Here is a 17,455-nt window from a genome sequence, read left to right as displayed (position 1 = left end):
TTCATTGAATGTCATGGAATTCATTACCTTGCCCCAAAGGTATTAAGTGAATGTTAGTACAGTAAGTGACATTATTTTCAGGTTCAAACTGAGATTAAAGTTAACTTGATCTGAAACATCACATTGTTCTAAATTAAATAATAAACACTTCATGTGGCAGTTCCACAAAAATATTAATAACAACGAAGGCGCTACAGCAGATGGATCGGAACTATTGCCAATTTCTTCGTTGTGTGTGGTAATATTCTTCCAGATGTCATATTTATCAACTCTGCAAGCTTGATTAATCCCTGATCATTTCTGAAAAGCTGGTGGAAAGAGATCTGCAGATGTCAAGGATCTAAAGAGCCTTTAAAATATAAACTAATGACTGTAACCAGGGAACAGTCCACTATAGTTTGGTCAGAGAGTCCTCTGCCTAAACATTTCTCAACATAAACACGCATCATTACCCAGTTTAGCTATTACAGCAGTTAAAACACTGAATCTTGCTGCACATCAGACAGGAACACAGCTGGGCTCCCTTTTGTGTTCTTGGCAGATGTTTTACAGCTGTGATCATTAACGCTGTTTCTGAGGATCTACTTTCATACAGAATTCAGTTTCAGCACCTGCTTCGGATAATCAGTTTACTTCATTAGCCAGATTTGCTCCGTTGGATCAGGGCTGGGATTGAATTCAGCAGGAAGGAAATGCTCTAGATCTCCAGACACACAAATTGTGCAGTTGGTGAGAATCGATGAGAAACTATTCATACTATTAATCCTTTGCTGTTATTGAAGAAGATTCCTGTTAATATGATGCTCCATGCCAGGATTCAGGGTGAAATGTATGTTTGTGTTAAGTATTAATAAAGAAAGAACAACTTGTCACTTTGCAAGTTGTTTAAATCTATATGTGTCAATAGACATACCTATGATTTTATTTTTACAGAGATGCAAGCTGGGAAATCCATGTAAATATTACAGGAGAGAAAAAGGGAACGTCCATCCATCCTATCCAGGGGATCCCTGACTTGGTCACCTTCATTAAATTCACGTGACAATTCACTCTTAAATAATAACCATATTATTATTTAAGAGTAATAGAGCATAACAATGCTCCAAGTGAGCTCCATGAAGACATAGTTTGACACGGTTGGATTGAAAGAACTCAAGAGATCCCAAACCTCAACCCCACTTCACACCTTTGGGATGAACTGGAACACCAACTGCACCTCAGGCCTGACCTCACTAATGCTCATGTGGCTGAATGAACACAAATCCCCACAGCCACGCTCCAAAATCTAGTGGAAAGCCTTCCCAGAAGGGTGAAGGTTACTATAACAGCTTGGAGGAATTAAATCTGGAACGGGATGTTCAACAAGCAAATACAGGTCTCGCGGTCAGGTGCCAAGAATCTGTTGGCCATATAGTGCATCTCAGAACCTTTGTGCTTTCTTTGTAACATGACGAGCCGTAATTTCTGCCTTATTAACTTAAAGCGCGAGAGAGAAAATAAAAAGGATGGCGAGGGAACAACTGCGTATAGCCTGTTTAAAGTAAGTGACAAAAGGAACTAGCTTGTTTTATTGATTCTAGCCACCACTACTCTACACACACTAAAGAAATTATTTTTAACTGACTAACTCATGTCCATCTCCAAGGAAGGGCAGTACATGTTCAATAGTCCTTCCTTTTAGACAACCAGACCTCTCCGTCTTCATTTACACAAACAACATGGATCCAGTCAGCCTAATTATTTACACTGCTATTGACCCACGTGTCTCTGTAAACTAGCAGGAGAAATTACTCTTACTCCTGTTCATTGGGCTCAATACGCATGCAGAATCTTAATCAGCTGCATCTCCGTCCCGAGTGTCCTCATCACGCTCCGTCAGCAGGTACACAGTCATGACGAGGACAAGTAGGGACGAGTGCTCCAAAATACTGATCAAAAATAGTGTGGCTTGATCTACTTATGTGCTTCTGTATAAAGCGTCCACGGAGAGACTGAGTGTGTGTGTCAGAGGGATTTATCATAGTAAAGAATGGTGTACTTTACTGAGCTGTTAAATATGAACTGTGAAATTACAAGAAAACAAAAAAAAGGTCACATGCATATTCATGACCAGGCGCCTTCTCTTTCTATTTCTCACATCACCTCTCACTTCTCCATGTTTCTCCAAATCGTCCTTACTCACAGCTCACACTTTTGTACGCTGTAAGCTGGAACTTGCGCTTAACACCCTTTCGGAGTTTTCTTTTTCACAGACTTCACACGTTGTCAGATCGGTCTGCGAGTGGACAGGTGGTAGCCGTGAAGTTTTGCAGCTAAACCAAGTCTGAGCATACGGGTACACACACAGGCACGGCAGGGGGTAAAACCTGGCATGAAGCCCAACTGCACTATAGGGGAAGAGAATCCATTTTGCAGATACATCCTGCAGAGCGGAAAACTTTCCAAACACCCAGAAGCATTACTACAAACATTGGTTTTAACAAGATTTTACCAAATCTACAAATGGAGCATGTCAGAAAGAAGAGCGAGTACCTTACACTTATAGGTAAGTTATCAGTTTAAGGGGGAGTTAGCAGTACAGAGATTTTGCGCCAAGTGCAGAACGCAAAAATGGCAGATCCATACATCCACTCTGTGTACCATTTATCCTAAACAGGGAGCCTGGAGCCTATCCCAGGGGACTCGGGACACAAGGCGGGGGACACATTGGATGGGGTGCCAACCCATTGCAGGGCACAATCGCACACACACTCCAGACAATTTACAGATGCCAATCAGTCTACAGCGCATGCTGAAGGAGGTCGCCGAAGTACCCGGAGGAAACCCGAGAACATGCAAACTCAGGTGCACGCAGGACGGAGGCAAGAATCAAACCCCCCACGTTAAATAAGGTTAAATAAGATTCATCATATCTTTTCTTTAGACATCCTGATTTGATCATGCTGCAATCTGCACAAAGTTACGTTTTAGAGCTGAGGCTGGACAGCTCCAGGACTTAGCATCCTGCTTTACACACATTTCCCAGGAAGAGGTATGTGTCGTTAAAGGAAAATATTCAGATAGGGTGGTGTGCTCCGGCCCGACCCATATCAAGTCCCTGTATTTGTTGTTATTATAAAAACACAAACATACAGTGCATTCTGAAAGTATTCACAGCGCTTCACTTTTTCCACATTTTGTTATGTTACAGCCTTATTCCAAAATAGATTAAATTCATTATTTTCCTCAAAATTCTACAAACAATACCCCATAAGGACAACGTGAAAGAAGTTTGTTTGAAATCTTTGCAAATTTATTAAAAATTAAAAATTAAAAAAAGCACATGTACATAAGTATTCACAGCCTTTGCCATGACATTCAAAATTGAGCTCAGGTGCATCATGTTTTCACTGATCATCCTTGAGATGTTTCTACAACTTTATTGGAGTCCACATGTGGTAAATTCAGTTGATTGGACATGATTTAGAAAGGCACACACCTGTCTATATAAGGTCCCACAGTTAACAATGCATGTCAGAGCACAAACCAAGCCATGAAGTCCAAGGAATTGTCTGTAGACCTCCGAGACAGGATTGTATTGAGGCACAGATCTTTGGAAGGGTACAGAAACATCTCTGCAGTATTGAAGGTCCCAATGAGCACAGTGGCCTCCATCATCCCTAAATGGAAGAAGTTTGGAACCACCAGGACTCTTCCTAGAGCTGGCCGCCTGGCCAAACTGAGCGATCGGGGGAGAAGGGCCTTAGTCGAGGAGGTGACCAAAAACCCGATGGTCACTCTGACAGAGCTCCAGCGTGTCTCTGTGGAGAGAGGAGAACCTTCCAGAAGAACAACCATCTCTGCAGAACTCCATCAATCAGGCCTGAATGGTAGAGTGGCCAGATGGAAGCCACGCCTCAGTAAAAGGCACATGACAGCCCGCCTGGAGGACTCACAGACCATGAGAAACAAAATTCTCTGGTCTGATGAAACAAAGATTGAAGTCTTTGGCGATGTTTTTCAGCGGCAGGAACTGGGACATTAGTCAGGATCAAGGGAAAGATGAATGCAGCAATGTACAGAGACATCCTTGATGAAATCCTGCTCCAGAGCGCTCTGGACCTCAGACTGGGACGAAGGTTCATCTTCCAACAGCACAACGACCCAAAGCACACAGCCAAGATAACAAAGGAGTGGCTACAGGACAACTCTGTGAATGTCCCTGAGTGGCCCAGCCAGAGCCCAGACTTGAACCCGATTGAACATCACTGGAGAGATCTGAAAATGGCTGTGCACCGACGCTCCCCATCCAACCTGATGGAGCATGAGAGATCCTGCAAAGAAGACTGGGAGAAACTTCCCAAAAATAGGTGTGCCAAGCTTGTAGCATCATACTCAAAAAGACTTGAGGCTGTAATTGGTGCCAAAGCTGCTTCAATAAAGTATTGAGCAAAGGCTGTGAATACTTATGTACATGTGCTTTTTTTATTTTTTATTTTTAATAAATTTGCAAAGATTTCAAACAAACTTCTTTCACGTTGTCATTATGGGGTATTGTTTGTAGAATTTTGAGGAAAATAATGAATTTAATCCATTTTGGAATAAGGCTGTAACATAACAAAATGTGGAAAATACTTGGTGAATACTTTCCAGATGCATTGTATTAGAATGAGCACATTAATATAAACCTGTGATCTGAATTACAGGTGGAACTTCTGTCAGAGCTGCTCTTATAGGCAATTGACTGACGCCTTCTGACCAATCAGATTGGAGAAATCAACAGCATCGCGGTAGAATTAAGAATGAAGAATGATTCTCTAGAGTGCAAATATATAAAAACAAACTGATATGATTTTTATTATTATTTTTAAACGACTCAAGTCGGGAGAGTTAGTCTGGCTAATTTTTTTGAAATCCTTTCGATTTATTCACACAATTATTCATTTAGAATTGCTGACACATGAATATCGCGGCTCATTGTTCGGGTCAAAGCACTTTACAGATCACATAAGTGGATCTCTTTATTGGTAGCTCTGTACAAAAAAAAAAACCTTAAATATTTACTTGATTCAAGTTCTTACCTTTAAAAAGAAGCACATGGCAGTTTGCCAAATTTGGATCCAAGATGTTTTAATTGGAAAAAATGAGGTTCAAAAATACAAGGAATAACCGGTGGGGGGGGGGAGTTGCAGGTGGATACAGAGTTGTGAGAAGAATGAAAGAGAACATGGCCTGCTCATATAAAGTCAATAAATTAAATAAGGAGAGCAAAGAAATGGCCACAGAAACATTCTGTATATTTTGGCAAAACAGACACACTACTAGTACTCTAATGGCCTTTTAGCACTTATATACAATAATATTAATATGCAATGTGAAAATTCAGTGCATCCTAATTATCAGAAGTGAAACGAGACTGAAAGAGGAGATTTGAAACAAAGCCACATGCACGCGCTCCAAAAAAAGAGACAACCTGGACTGAATCAGAACGGTTTTTTAAAAAAAAAAAAAAAAAAGAAAAAAGAGAGAGAATTAAGACTAAAGGTGTGAAGAATGATTCAAAATGAAAAACAGAAAACTAGCAAAGAGAAAGTAAGTTAGAATTATTTAGAACACAGTGCATACAAATAACTTACATTTAAACAAACCTGAATGGCCTTAATCTTAATACTTTTAAATGCAAAAGGAAAAATGGTGCCAAAAAATAAATAAAAAAAAAGTGTGAAGTAGATACAGTTTGGCAAAAATAAAACCAAAATAAACAACTAGAACTCGAACAGAACTTGGCCTCCATCGCCAACATGTTACAAATGTGTGCGCCACCTAGTGGCGGAGGCATAAAAATTAAAGTGAGAAGCAACAAGAATCATTTTCGAGAAAGATGTAAAACTAATACTTATTTGATGAAACAGGTGTTATTGAGAACATGACAAAACATGGAAAAAAAATTTATTCTGGAAAATATTACACACTACCATTGACTTAAGAGGTGAGAATGAGATGAGACACCCGGATTAAAGTGATGGCAGTGGAAGAACTTTGCCCACGAGTTAAAGCGTGCGCGCACACAAACACACACACACACACACACACACACACACACACACACACACAAAAAAAAGAAAAAAGCCAGCTGTGATTCACTATATTGCAAAAAGAAAATATTTGCGATTAATACCAAGAAACACGAGAGTGTTAAAGTTCCAGTGCGGGTTGTACCTTGGAGAGGAGCAAATGAAACATGTATGTATGTATGTGTGTATGTATGTGTGTATGTATGTATTATGTATGTATGTATTATGTATGCGTGTATGTATGTATGAGAGAAGCAAACCTTCACGGAGACACATGTATTTATTTACACATCAGGGCTGCAGTCTGCTGGCTTCTGCGTGGCTCAGTTACACAACGTACTGAACAAAAAATCTAATTCCTCAGCTAAAACTCTCACGTCATGTCGCACATCTGTAACAACAACAACAACAACAACTCGCATCAGCAAGAAACATCTCAAAGGTGTAGGAAGTAAATTACAGTAATCACAGATGTCACACCTTGACCAGCTGACATAAAAAACTATGAACTAGCTGCTTCACTGACACTAAAAGCCCACACTGGTAAAACTATACGGCGTGTAATAACTGACTGAGGATCTGCCGGGTGGAGTACTAGTGCTGTGTAACAGAGCGGACCAGCTGGAGTAATGGCTACGAGCATGCACTTATCAAAGCTGAATCTCTGTCCGGGACACCTTTTCTCAAATCAAGGATGGGGGGGGGGGGGGGGTCATGATGTAGGTCACACTGTCGGACTGGAGATCAAGACATAAATACCAAACATCATCCTATCATTCATGAGACGTCCAGCTTTCGCTCTCACTATGGAGGATAGAAGAAGAAGATTCTAGACAGAAAAAAAAAAAGAATTTTTTTTTTAATGGGCTCTTTAGCTCTTGGTGCCATAAAATCAGTGAGAAGGCATGTAGAGAGCAGCAAGTCAGTGTACAGTCTGAAGTCCGTGCTGAATGACTGAGTGCCTCCGGGTGTGCAAAGGGAAGAGGAAACGCTCATCTACGCTGCTGCACTGTGGGACCGGGTGGAGGCTGGGAGACTATAAGAATGCGCTGGGGTTTGCTCGGGGGTCTTTCTGGTTCCTGTAGCGCATGGCCAGCCAAACTCCTAAAATCTGATAAAAGAGAAATATGCCATTAAAATAAATAAATAAAGCACAGATACAGTGAACACGTTTACATGCACATCAATATTCCGATATTAGTCAGAGCTTTATTACAACAAGCACGTACACAGGAATATTCCGATGCCCGTACGCGTACAAACATGGTATTCAGAATAAACAAAACGATCAATCCAAGAGAGTCCGGCTTTGAGGTGAAAGTCGTGTATTTTAGGTTGCAGTGAGTTTCGTTGTCGCTGAAAACCGAGCCAAAGGGCAGACTTGTGTGTGATGTGTAGCGCTGCAGAATTGCGATGTGCTCTGGATAGCTGGACTGACACCAAATGCTTAACTAATTTATATAATGAATTATCTAATAGAATATTTTGCGATTTCTATCTGCACTTGGTCAAGGTTTATTTACCTTTATAGCTCAGAGCATTTCTCACCCAATAACTGAAAGCGTTCCAACATGTTTTAGGCCCATCATTTTAAAAAAAACAAAACAAAACTATGTGCAGTCTGAAACCGAACCAAAGCAAATAGCAAATGAACCAAAAGAATAAATTTCCGCTCTGACTCGGATTTATTGGTGCGAAAGTTGAGAGGTGAATTTTTCCCAGCATTCTGCCTGCTGTCAAAAAAATCAAAACCCTCTGCACAGAACCTAAACCTAAATCAGGACAAAGAAGCATCTCTACCTCATTTTGCGCCAACGTTCAGATGTTGCAGTGTGAGATTCGGGGGTGTGGCTTTGTTTGGAGAAAACGCTACAATGAATGAAGTGATTGAGCCGTTTGGATTTTGAGCTTCAAAACTTCATCAGATGAATATCTTATACTGGACCGAGCTGAACAGATTCTAGCCCTCAGAACTGCAGGATAACATACGCCACCACTGTAATGTGTGTGTGACCAGTACTGCTCAAATTTGGGCCGTCTGACTCGCGGCTCCAGCAGGAGGAGGTGTGGTCAGACGCTATTCAGGGAGTCTGTAGCTATTTCAGGATTATCCAAACACAAATTAAGGAGCGCTTGCTTCTTTAGGTTTCAGCCATGCTCCACACACAGCTCTTGCTCGGAAAGGGAGTAGAGCGGGTTTTACTCCTGCACGACAAACATTACATTAAAACTAACACACAGCGTTCCTATTAAATCTGCGTACGACCGGCTGTCCACAGATTAGACCATGAGGCAGCAAAAAGTTCAACATTAGCATATTGAACAGATGGCCATTACACCGTCGGGACTATGGATGGATCGGCTGTACTCCTAACCGAAGCTTAATGTGATCTATTAGAAAAACTGATCAGATTAGTGTGGAATAGTAAACGGATACTGTGTACTCTCTCACTGCTCCAGGTTTTTAGAGATTTCAGTGAACTCCACTGCTGACCAAACCGGCCCTCTGATCGACCGTCTTTAATTTACAAATCAAATAAAAATTATATTGAAAAAACGGTCAGAAAGCGATTATTCATGTTCTCTTCACAGCAGCTCTGACAGTCATTTTTTTATTATATATTAAATCGCTGCACATAAACAGAGTAAAAATGTGTTGTCTATGATGAAATGTTTATTTAGCATATACAGAAGGAAGTGAAAAGGAATTTGTAAAAGTGAGAGGTGAAACTGTAAATAACTATCCGTTATCGGCAAAAACCCACACCCATAGTTTTCCTGGTTGCGTCCGTGACAAGAAGAGTCCGCTGTTGTTATACAGTACAAGAGCGGCCTCTAGAGGCGAAATAAAAACCATCACTGATTAATTTTATTGTGTTTTTTGAAGTGTTTTTTAATTAATTTTGCACGGCTCTATTTTTATTTGGAGTGTTACTTTTAGGTTCAGTTTGGATGTATATCCTTTATTTACTTTAATATTTATTTCGTTAAAAAAACAGTACATTTTCATGGTATAGTCAGCACTGTTTATTTTTGTGATAAAGTTCAGCACTTTGAGTGTTGTGTTTTCATTCAGTATCAATTTTAAAAATTAATCGATTGATTAATCAGTTATCAGCAGGTACTGTCCAAGTTCGTTATCGGTAAAATCCACTGACGGTCGACCTCTAATGATAATCTTTATTTTTTTTAATTAAATTCGAGAGGAAGAAGAAAAAAAGAGAGACTGGCGAGCTGGAGAACAACTGTTTACAGCGGTTATGACACAAGCTAACTTGTTTTCTGGATTAAACATAACTATAAAAGGGATTAAAAAGTAGGATATGTTGCTCTATAATTGATAGAATTAGCCTTGCTGTGGTACAAGAGGAATAAAACACTTGTTTAAGGAAAATAAATCAACTTCAGGGTAAGAACACTGAGACCTATTATTTTCCTTACATGATGTAATAACACAGCTGAACCACTAGAGGTCAGAATGACGTATGAAAACCTCAAATTAACACAAACGTTGAAAATATCCAGGGCTGTCCCAGTTTCCATTTTAGAATTCACATTTACTTACACAACGATGTATGTAATGAACTGAAGAAAAAAAAACCCCCAAAAATCCCAGAATGCTGTGGTGCACGACAAGGACTGACCTCAGTGAAGCTGAAGAAGAGGCCCACACCACCCAGAATCCTCAGGGCCTCGGATGCATGCTGCAGCATTTTCTGACCACACGTCATGCAGTGAGATTTTACACAGCTCTGTTGGACAAGAGAACATCAGACCATCAGCATTTCACAATTTCTCCATAGTAAAATGGCCTCACAGTGGTCTCGTTATGTTACGGTATGTGACTGAATGTACTGAGTGTGAGATTATTTCGCTATACACATTTGAGCTGACCAGGAAAGAAAAAAAACCCTTTAGCAGAGAGGCATGTTGAAAGGGGCAGGGCTGGAAATGTACTCACAGAAAGTTTCAAACCGACTAAGGAAGATTCTGTGACGGCGAAACGCAATAACACTAGTGAAAAAAAAAACCCAATGAAACTAAATACACAAACGATACCGTTTTGATTTGCAATATGCAGAAAATGTGCTACATTGAAAAGTAAAACCTTCAATGAAAATCAAATCAATCAGCGGAGGATTGCTCATCGCCAAAACAACCCCCCCCCCCCCGCCCTCCATACACTCACACCAACAACCACCCCCAGCTTGATATGATTTTTTTCATCCTGCCTTGAAATCTTGTCCATAAAATACTACACATGTGAAACAGCCCTTGAAGGATCCATATAAAAAAAACAGAATTTTATAAGCCTTGAAAGAACTGAGCACATTTCATGTAAACATTATCCACATGTTTGTTTAGACGCCGTTCGTCTACACCCCAGGTTATGGATTCTTACAGCTTTACAAAGGTCCACGTCAACATCGAACTGCGGGCGGCTTGCAGTGTTGTTGAACAGGCCACAGCAGTCCAGCTTGTCCTCCAAATCTGCCTTGGTCTCATTGCTCATCATTCTCCAAGTGGAGTTCATCAACTTCTCCTGCAAAGCACCAACAACAGCACAGGTTCAACATCTCCTCCTCCTCCTCCTCATCATCATCATCTACACAGCAGTTTAATTATCTCTGTCTTCAGCACTTTCGGGCTATAAATAACGGATTTACTATATTTATACCACAGCACTGTTCAACCTGATTTGTCAGAAGGTGATCTTGGCTGCTTTTCTCCAATAGCAGCTACACATTGTGGAAATCAGCATTCTATTAATTATGCATATAATGTAGTCACACTGCACGACACAGAGCTAAAGCTGCTTTTCCACTGCACAGTATGACTCGACTTGGCTCGCTTTACTTTCCACTGCAGTTTAGTGCCGCCTCAACACGAGTGCCATCTTCCACTCGCCTTCACGCAGGAATAACGTTGTATTATCGAAGCCCTGTACAGATACACGCTCAGGTCCATATTCCAAACGCCTTTCCTGTTCACTGAACACGAAGCCTACTATGGATGTAAAATAACAGCATTCTAGAACCTACGTAGTGTTCAATACGACATACGTAATGAGATAGATTATATATAATTTATAATTAATAGAATATTACCATACTTAAAAGTATGCATTAAATGACACACATTTATTCAGGCATGATACAGAACCACTCATTAAGGAGAATTCCCTACTCCCTCAGCGCGTGGCTCACATTTAGTATGTTCTCGGCTCGCTCCGAACCTCGACCCAGGTGCTACTAAAACAGGTACCAGGTACTATCCACAGTGGAAAGCCTCCAGAAAGCGAGCAGGGTCGAGTCGAGCCGTACGGTGCAACGGAAAACTGCCATAAAATATATAGAGAGCACGCTGGTCACATGATCGTGCTCATTTGTGGAGAACTGTTACCGGGAATCATCAGCACTTGTGAAGTGATTAATAGCTCTGGATCACAACGACTGTTATTACAGGCATTACAGGTCATACGGTTACATGATCTTGTTATAACGGTTAAAAAGAGCTCTTCGGTAGCGCTCAAACGACGCCAGCCCTGTGCCACTGCGACCCATGGGGCCTGAGAAAGAGGAGGTGGAAGACAGGCGCTTTAGCCAACTTTCGAGCTCTATTTCTTGTTAAAATGACGCTTCAAGTGCTACTACGGAGCTCGTTATGTTTCACTCAAATCATTTCCCGGGGTCAGAGACTTTGTTTATTCAATCAACAATTTTTTGGGAGAATTTATAAAATGTATTTATTTTTGTAGTTTGTAGCAATTATTGATGTATTTAGTTTTATACAGACAAAAACACACAGATTGTTTTGCATTATTTTTGATTCGGTAAAAAATTGGTCTTTTCAGTCATATTTTTTTCTGAATTAAAATTTTGTTCAAAATATTCTAAGAATCAAATTGTTTCAAATCCTGCAGTCAGTATCATGAGCTAAACAGAATCATGACAGGTGTGTATCGATACACCTCTGGTAACGACATTCACAGGCACGTATGGTGGACGCTCCACATAAAGTGATTCAAAAATGTGCAGTTTTCAGTAAGCAGAGGTTTCGTTTGTATTTTTGGAAAGAGTCTCAGCGCTCAGTAACAGTTGGAGATGAAACTGAACATTTTCTGAAACAGGAAGTCTTCGAGACGGAGGGATCTGTGGTTTCTCTGTAACATGACAAGCTGCATTTTTCGTATTATTAACTTCAGAGATAAAACTTAATAGAGAACCTAAAAAAATTATATTTTAATGAATTAAAAAAACAAACTGTTAGTGTTGCTAAATTGCTGTGGTATAAGAGGAACAACACAAACACTTAGTGATGCACTGTAGTTGGAAAATAATTGATTATACCCTGAGTATTTTATTACAGGTACATGCACAAATCATTCAATCGCTTTATCTTTACAAATTTGAAACGTGCATTCTCTGCACGTGTATGAAAACGAGCATTTAGTTTGGTACGGATTCGACAAACGTTACTGTTCTGTTAGCAGCATTCAATAATTATACGATGCAAACCTACCTGCTGATCCTGGTTCATGGCCAGACAAGAGCAGGACACACCAAACTGGAAGAGGAACACGATGAACAGAATGACCATGTACTGGAGAAGGGAACGGTCAAGGGAAATGACTCATACCCAGAGGTACTGATACATACACGCGTACACGTATATACACACTTTACCCATGCAGTCGGCTTTAAGTAGAACAAAACTGTCATGTATTAATTAGAGGTCGACCCATAAATCGGTTTTGCAGATTACTCGTCACTGATAACCGACTGTCAGTTAGTTATCGGCAAAAATCCGCACGCAGTTCCCGGCTGCGTCTGAGAAGGGTCCACTGTCATTCTACGGTACGAGAGCGGCCTCTAGAGGTGAAATAAAAACCATCGCTGACAAATTTTGTTGTGTGATTTGAAGTGTTTTTTTTTTTGCCCCATCTTGTATGTCTTTATTTTTATTTGTTATTTGGAGTGTAGTGGAATCCACTATTTCATAGTGCCTACTTCCTGAGTGTTTACAGTGCTCCTGAGTATTAACACCTACTCCAATACTTGTTTAGTTTTGGCTCTCTTTTCGGCTAAGACCGCTCCCACACACGCTCGTTTATATCCAAGTTCTCGATATTCCGACATCCTCGGGGCATTCAGTTTACATACGACACGGCAGCCGCACACCACAGTTTGAACACTGTGCGCAAAAGAAAATAACAGATGCTGGTAGATTTAGTAAATTTGGGGTAGTGTGATGCGACTTCCCGCTTCCGAGTGTATTATTCTCCTATAACAGCACGGTCTAGCGTGTTATTCCGCTATCCACACAGCGATTGGTCAATGGGAACAATGTTTAATTCATAAATGAACTTTAGTCATTTTAAGTTTATACAAGGTGTCCCAAAAGTCTCCATACATAGGGAAAAAAATAAACACTTTTTAACACACACATACATATATAAAAATTCAGATAGCCTGTAAGAACGTCTTTGACAAAAGAAGAACGTATTGAAATCATTCTCATGGTTGGATCAGGAGGCTGAGAGATACATGCAATTATACCAGATCTGTTAGCATGAGTTCTTCGTGATTGGGAGAGACAAGGTTTTGTAAATAAAGTTACATTTAGCTAAAAAAAAAAAAAAAAAAGTGTTCATTTCCCTGTGTATGGAGACTTTTGGGACACCCTGTAGTTTGATTTAGCTAGTTATAGAAATGTTTGTGGAAAACAGCTGTCGAGGAGGTGCTACAAAAAGACTGACACGGACACGCTGCTGTAAACAAACGCCGATAAAGGATACAAAGAAGAGCATGACTTGATGATGATGGACGGCTCCGATGAGGCCGACGATGGCGATGAGCAGCAGGAAAAAGCCCACGGCAATCACACCACCAATGATGTGGATACTGGACACGATCCCGAAGCCCTTCCCCCACGCTGCTACACCAATCAGGAGCAGCCCCACCAACTGACGGACCAATCGGAGATTAGGAAATTCTATTACTGCACTGAAACACTTAACGCTCGTTCAAGACTGTTAAACACCAAGATCAAATGTGTATTAATACAATAAATATTATTCTGAAAAGAGACAGAAATCCTGCGTGTGATAACCTGTGAGCTAGATTACTAGCATTTAGCTAGCTAGACAGACGCACACCCAAACACACAAAAATAGACACACGAGGACAGACACACACACAAATAGACAGACAGACAGACACACACACACAGATAGACAGACAGAGAGAGAGAGAGACAGAGAGACAGAGATAGACAGACAGAGAGAGAGACAGAGATAGAGACAGAGATAGACACAGATAGAGATAGACAGACAGAGACAGAAATAGACAGACACACAGAGAGAGAGAAAGATAGACACAGAGATACAGATAGACAGACAGAGAGAGAGAGAGACAGAGATAGACAGAGAGACAGAGACACAGACAGAGAGAGAGACTAGCTAGACAGACGCACACACAAACACACAAAAATAGACAGATAGACAGAGAGAGAAAGAAATAGACAGACACACAGAGAGAGAGAGATAGGCAGAGAGAGACAGAGATAGACACAGAGATAGAGATAGACAGAGAGAGAGACAGAGATAGACACACACAGAGAAAGAGACAGAGAGACACAGAGAGAGAGACAGACAGAGATAGACAGACAGAGAGAGAGAGAGTGAGACAGACATAGACAGACACAGAGAGAGACACACAGAGATAGAGATAGACAGAGAGAGAGACAGAGATAGACACACAGAGAAAGAGACAGAGAGACACAGAGAGAGAGACAGACAGAGAGAGAGAGAGAGAGTGAGACAGAGATAGACAGACACAGAGAGAGAGAGAGAGACAGACAGACACAGAGAAAGAGACAGACACACAGAGAGAGACAGACAGGAACACAAAGAAAAAGAGACAGACCGACAGACAAAGACAGACAGACAGAAATAAAGGCCACACACACAGTAAAATATAATCTGAAGGTGTGTGAGTTGTAATGATGGAGAACTCGGTCATTTCTGGGAAAGAGATGTGAAGAATGTCCTGTGCTCGGTGTGAAAACACCACATAAGTGTAAAAAAGCAGAAGAGCGGAGATATTTTCTTTGTGTTTATATTTAACCAGTGGCCGAGAATAAAGAGAGAAAGTTACTTGATACTGAGTAAGTCTAGCTGCATCCTGTACTGTAAAAACACCTCGCACGTCTAAATATGACCAAAAACCCTCTTGGGGGAAATGACGTCATCGCTCACGCGGAACTCCGTTTTTTTAGTCACTTCCGGTGCAGAAGCAGTAAGCTGACATGATTGAATTTCTCATGTTGCGGTTTACACACGGAGCTCGTGATGTCTGCGTTGGAAAGCTGGACTGTTAATGAATGTTAAGTTAGCCCGAGGATGCTAAACATACAACACACAACATTATATTATAATAATATATAAACAGGACGATTAGCAACACTGTAGCTAAGCAAACGTTACTAATGACGTAATATCCGGTGACGGCTTGACGTGGCTACGAAAACAAGACTAAAGTTAGCTGGTTATTTAATCATCACTCTGACGAGTTCTTTCATAAAGAAACACACAAAGCAAAGACAAAGTAAAGATTTAACACAACATATATATGTATGTGTTTAAACTTGTATTCAAATCAACAAAGTGTCGTAAAGAAGAAGTTAGCTGTCACGAGACTGACTGACTGAGTGAGTGACCGGCTCTCCGTTATATAAACACAATAAAAAACACCGCTAACACTAACTGTGCTACTTAACCAACTCTCTCTCTCTCTCTCTCTCTCTCTCTCTCTCTCTCGTTGTTTATCATACAGAACATTTCCTTGTCTTCCCTCCTGGACCCTCTGCAGTTTAGCGAACCAGACAAAACAAAGCTAGCTAGGCCAGAGTGTATAAGCTAACACAAAGCTAACACAAAGCTAACTAGCCATCCATGACTCACCATGTAAACGACGTTGAGAGCGCAGAGAGCATTTTTCGAGCAGGTAAATCCTCCACACACCATGATGAACCCTGAGGCATTTAATCTACAGTCTACAGCTCCTCTTGTCCCCGCTGTGAGCTGTGCTAACTGCTTCACAGCCAACAGGATGCTCGGTTCAACCTGCAAAAACCACAGATCATCTACAGCCTACAGAGAGGTGCTACTGCTAGGAGCGCTTCGCAGTGCATTGTGGGTAAATCTGAGCTGCATCCGGTTAATCCCAAAACATACACACTTCCGGTCAAACGTTTGGAGACACGCGACTGAAACGTTTGTCATGATCTTAAAAAGCTTTTGATCTGAAGGTTTGTGATTAAACGTGTGAAATCGGTGTTGTAGACAAAAATATAACCGTGTCGACGTATTCGTTTCTTTCATTAGAAAACTAACATTTTATTCACAAATAAATATTTTTTTTTTAAACGGGCGACTCGGAGAGAAATATTCTGATAAGAGTCCAGTGTAGGTGTGAAGTCCTTTAATACTGTTTAAAATCATCTCAGGGAAATTCCTCAAGAAATCGGGTGAGAAAACGCCGAGAATATATTTCTGGAAATTCTAGGTAAAAAGGGCGTCTACTTTGAAGATGCTAAAATATTCAATTATTTTGATTTATTTTGGATTTATTTTATCACAACATAATTCCCATAGTTCCATTTGTGTTACTCCAGAGTTTTAATAACTTTTTATTATTATTCTACGGAGCTAGTAGTGTCTACTAGTGTCAAGTAAGAAAAAAAAAAACAGCCTTGTGTAATCCGTACCCTCAGATTTGTAAACCGTGTCCGCGGATTTGTAAGCCGTACCCTCAGATTTGTAATCCGTACCCTCAGTTTTGTAATCCGAGCCCTCAGTTTTGTAAACTGCGCGCACTGCGTTAAAATTGGGTTTATATTGGACATTCGCTGTACATTCGAGCTTCTCTCTTCTATTTCTCAAGAAATAAACACACAAAAAGGACATAATGTGTATTGTCTTAATAATGTGTATTGAGTGGACATAGAACCAATACAACTGAATATATTTTAAAATTTTCTCCCGTTAAAACCCACGGAAGCCAAACTTTGGGAAACGCAGGTCATCAGCGCTTTATAGTAATGGAGTCAGTAAGGGACCGTCTAAAAAGTGCATGACCTGGGCAACTGTATAAGATTTTTATATGGCACAATAAGTTTAAATGTGTAACAAAAAGGTATATCATTAATAATATATATATATATTCTATAAAAAAAAACATTCTTTATCCATACTGTATCTTAACACTGCAATAAATTAGATATCCTGTGCTGTGAAGTACACGTCTATAAATTTAGTAGAATCTTATACAGTTGCCCACGTCATGCACTTTTTAGACAGTCCCTTACTGACGGATTACAAATCTGAGGGCACGGATTAC

At 40.4% G+C, this 17,455-nt stretch overlaps 1 protein-coding gene across 2 annotated transcripts; it reads right to left on the bottom strand.

The window, feature by feature from the left end:
- Positions 1-5,912: 5,912 nt before the first annotated feature.
- tspan31 (tetraspanin 31) lies at positions 5,913-16,297 on the bottom strand. 2 transcript variants are annotated; one of them, XR_008387951.1, is made up of 7 exons: positions 16,018-16,297; positions 13,852-14,019; positions 12,576-12,656; positions 10,456-10,596; positions 9,698-9,805; positions 6,985-7,164; positions 5,913-6,882 (listed from the first exon to the last, which is right to left on the bottom strand). XR_008387951.1 is itself a non-coding variant. In XM_053643806.1 (6 exons), exons 1-6 carry the CDS (start codon positions 16,078-16,080, stop codon positions 7,090-7,092), a joined length of 636 nt encoding a protein of 211 aa, XP_053499781.1. In that variant the 5' UTR covers positions 16,081-16,297; the 3' UTR covers positions 5,913-7,089. The 2 variants fall into 2 exon arrangements, 1 of the variants encoding a protein (XP_053499781.1); XM_053643806.1 differs by having other exon boundaries at positions 5,913-7,164.
- Positions 16,298-17,455: the final 1,158 nt, after the last annotated feature.

This window comes from Ictalurus furcatus, chromosome 15 (genome assembly GCF_023375685.1).
Source record: "Ictalurus furcatus strain D&B chromosome 15, Billie_1.0, whole genome shotgun sequence".
In the NCBI taxonomy this organism is placed as follows: Eukaryota; Metazoa; Chordata; class Actinopteri; order Siluriformes; family Ictaluridae; genus Ictalurus; species Ictalurus furcatus.
This window is presented reverse-complemented; position numbering and strand designations above follow the sequence as displayed.

Coding starts and splice junctions, on each gene's coding strand:
- tspan31 (XM_053643806.1), bottom strand. CDS start 16,080: ATGGTGTGTGGAGGATTTACCTGCTCGAAAAATGCTCTCTGCGCTCTC. Junction 14,020..16,017: donor CTCTCAACGTCGTTTACATG/GTGAGTCATGGA, acceptor TTGGTCCGTCAG/TTGGTGGGGCTGCTCCTGAT. Junction 10,597..12,575: donor CCATGAACCAGGATCAGCAG/GTAGGTTTGCAT, acceptor GGTGCTTTGCAG/GAGAAGTTGATGAACTCCAC.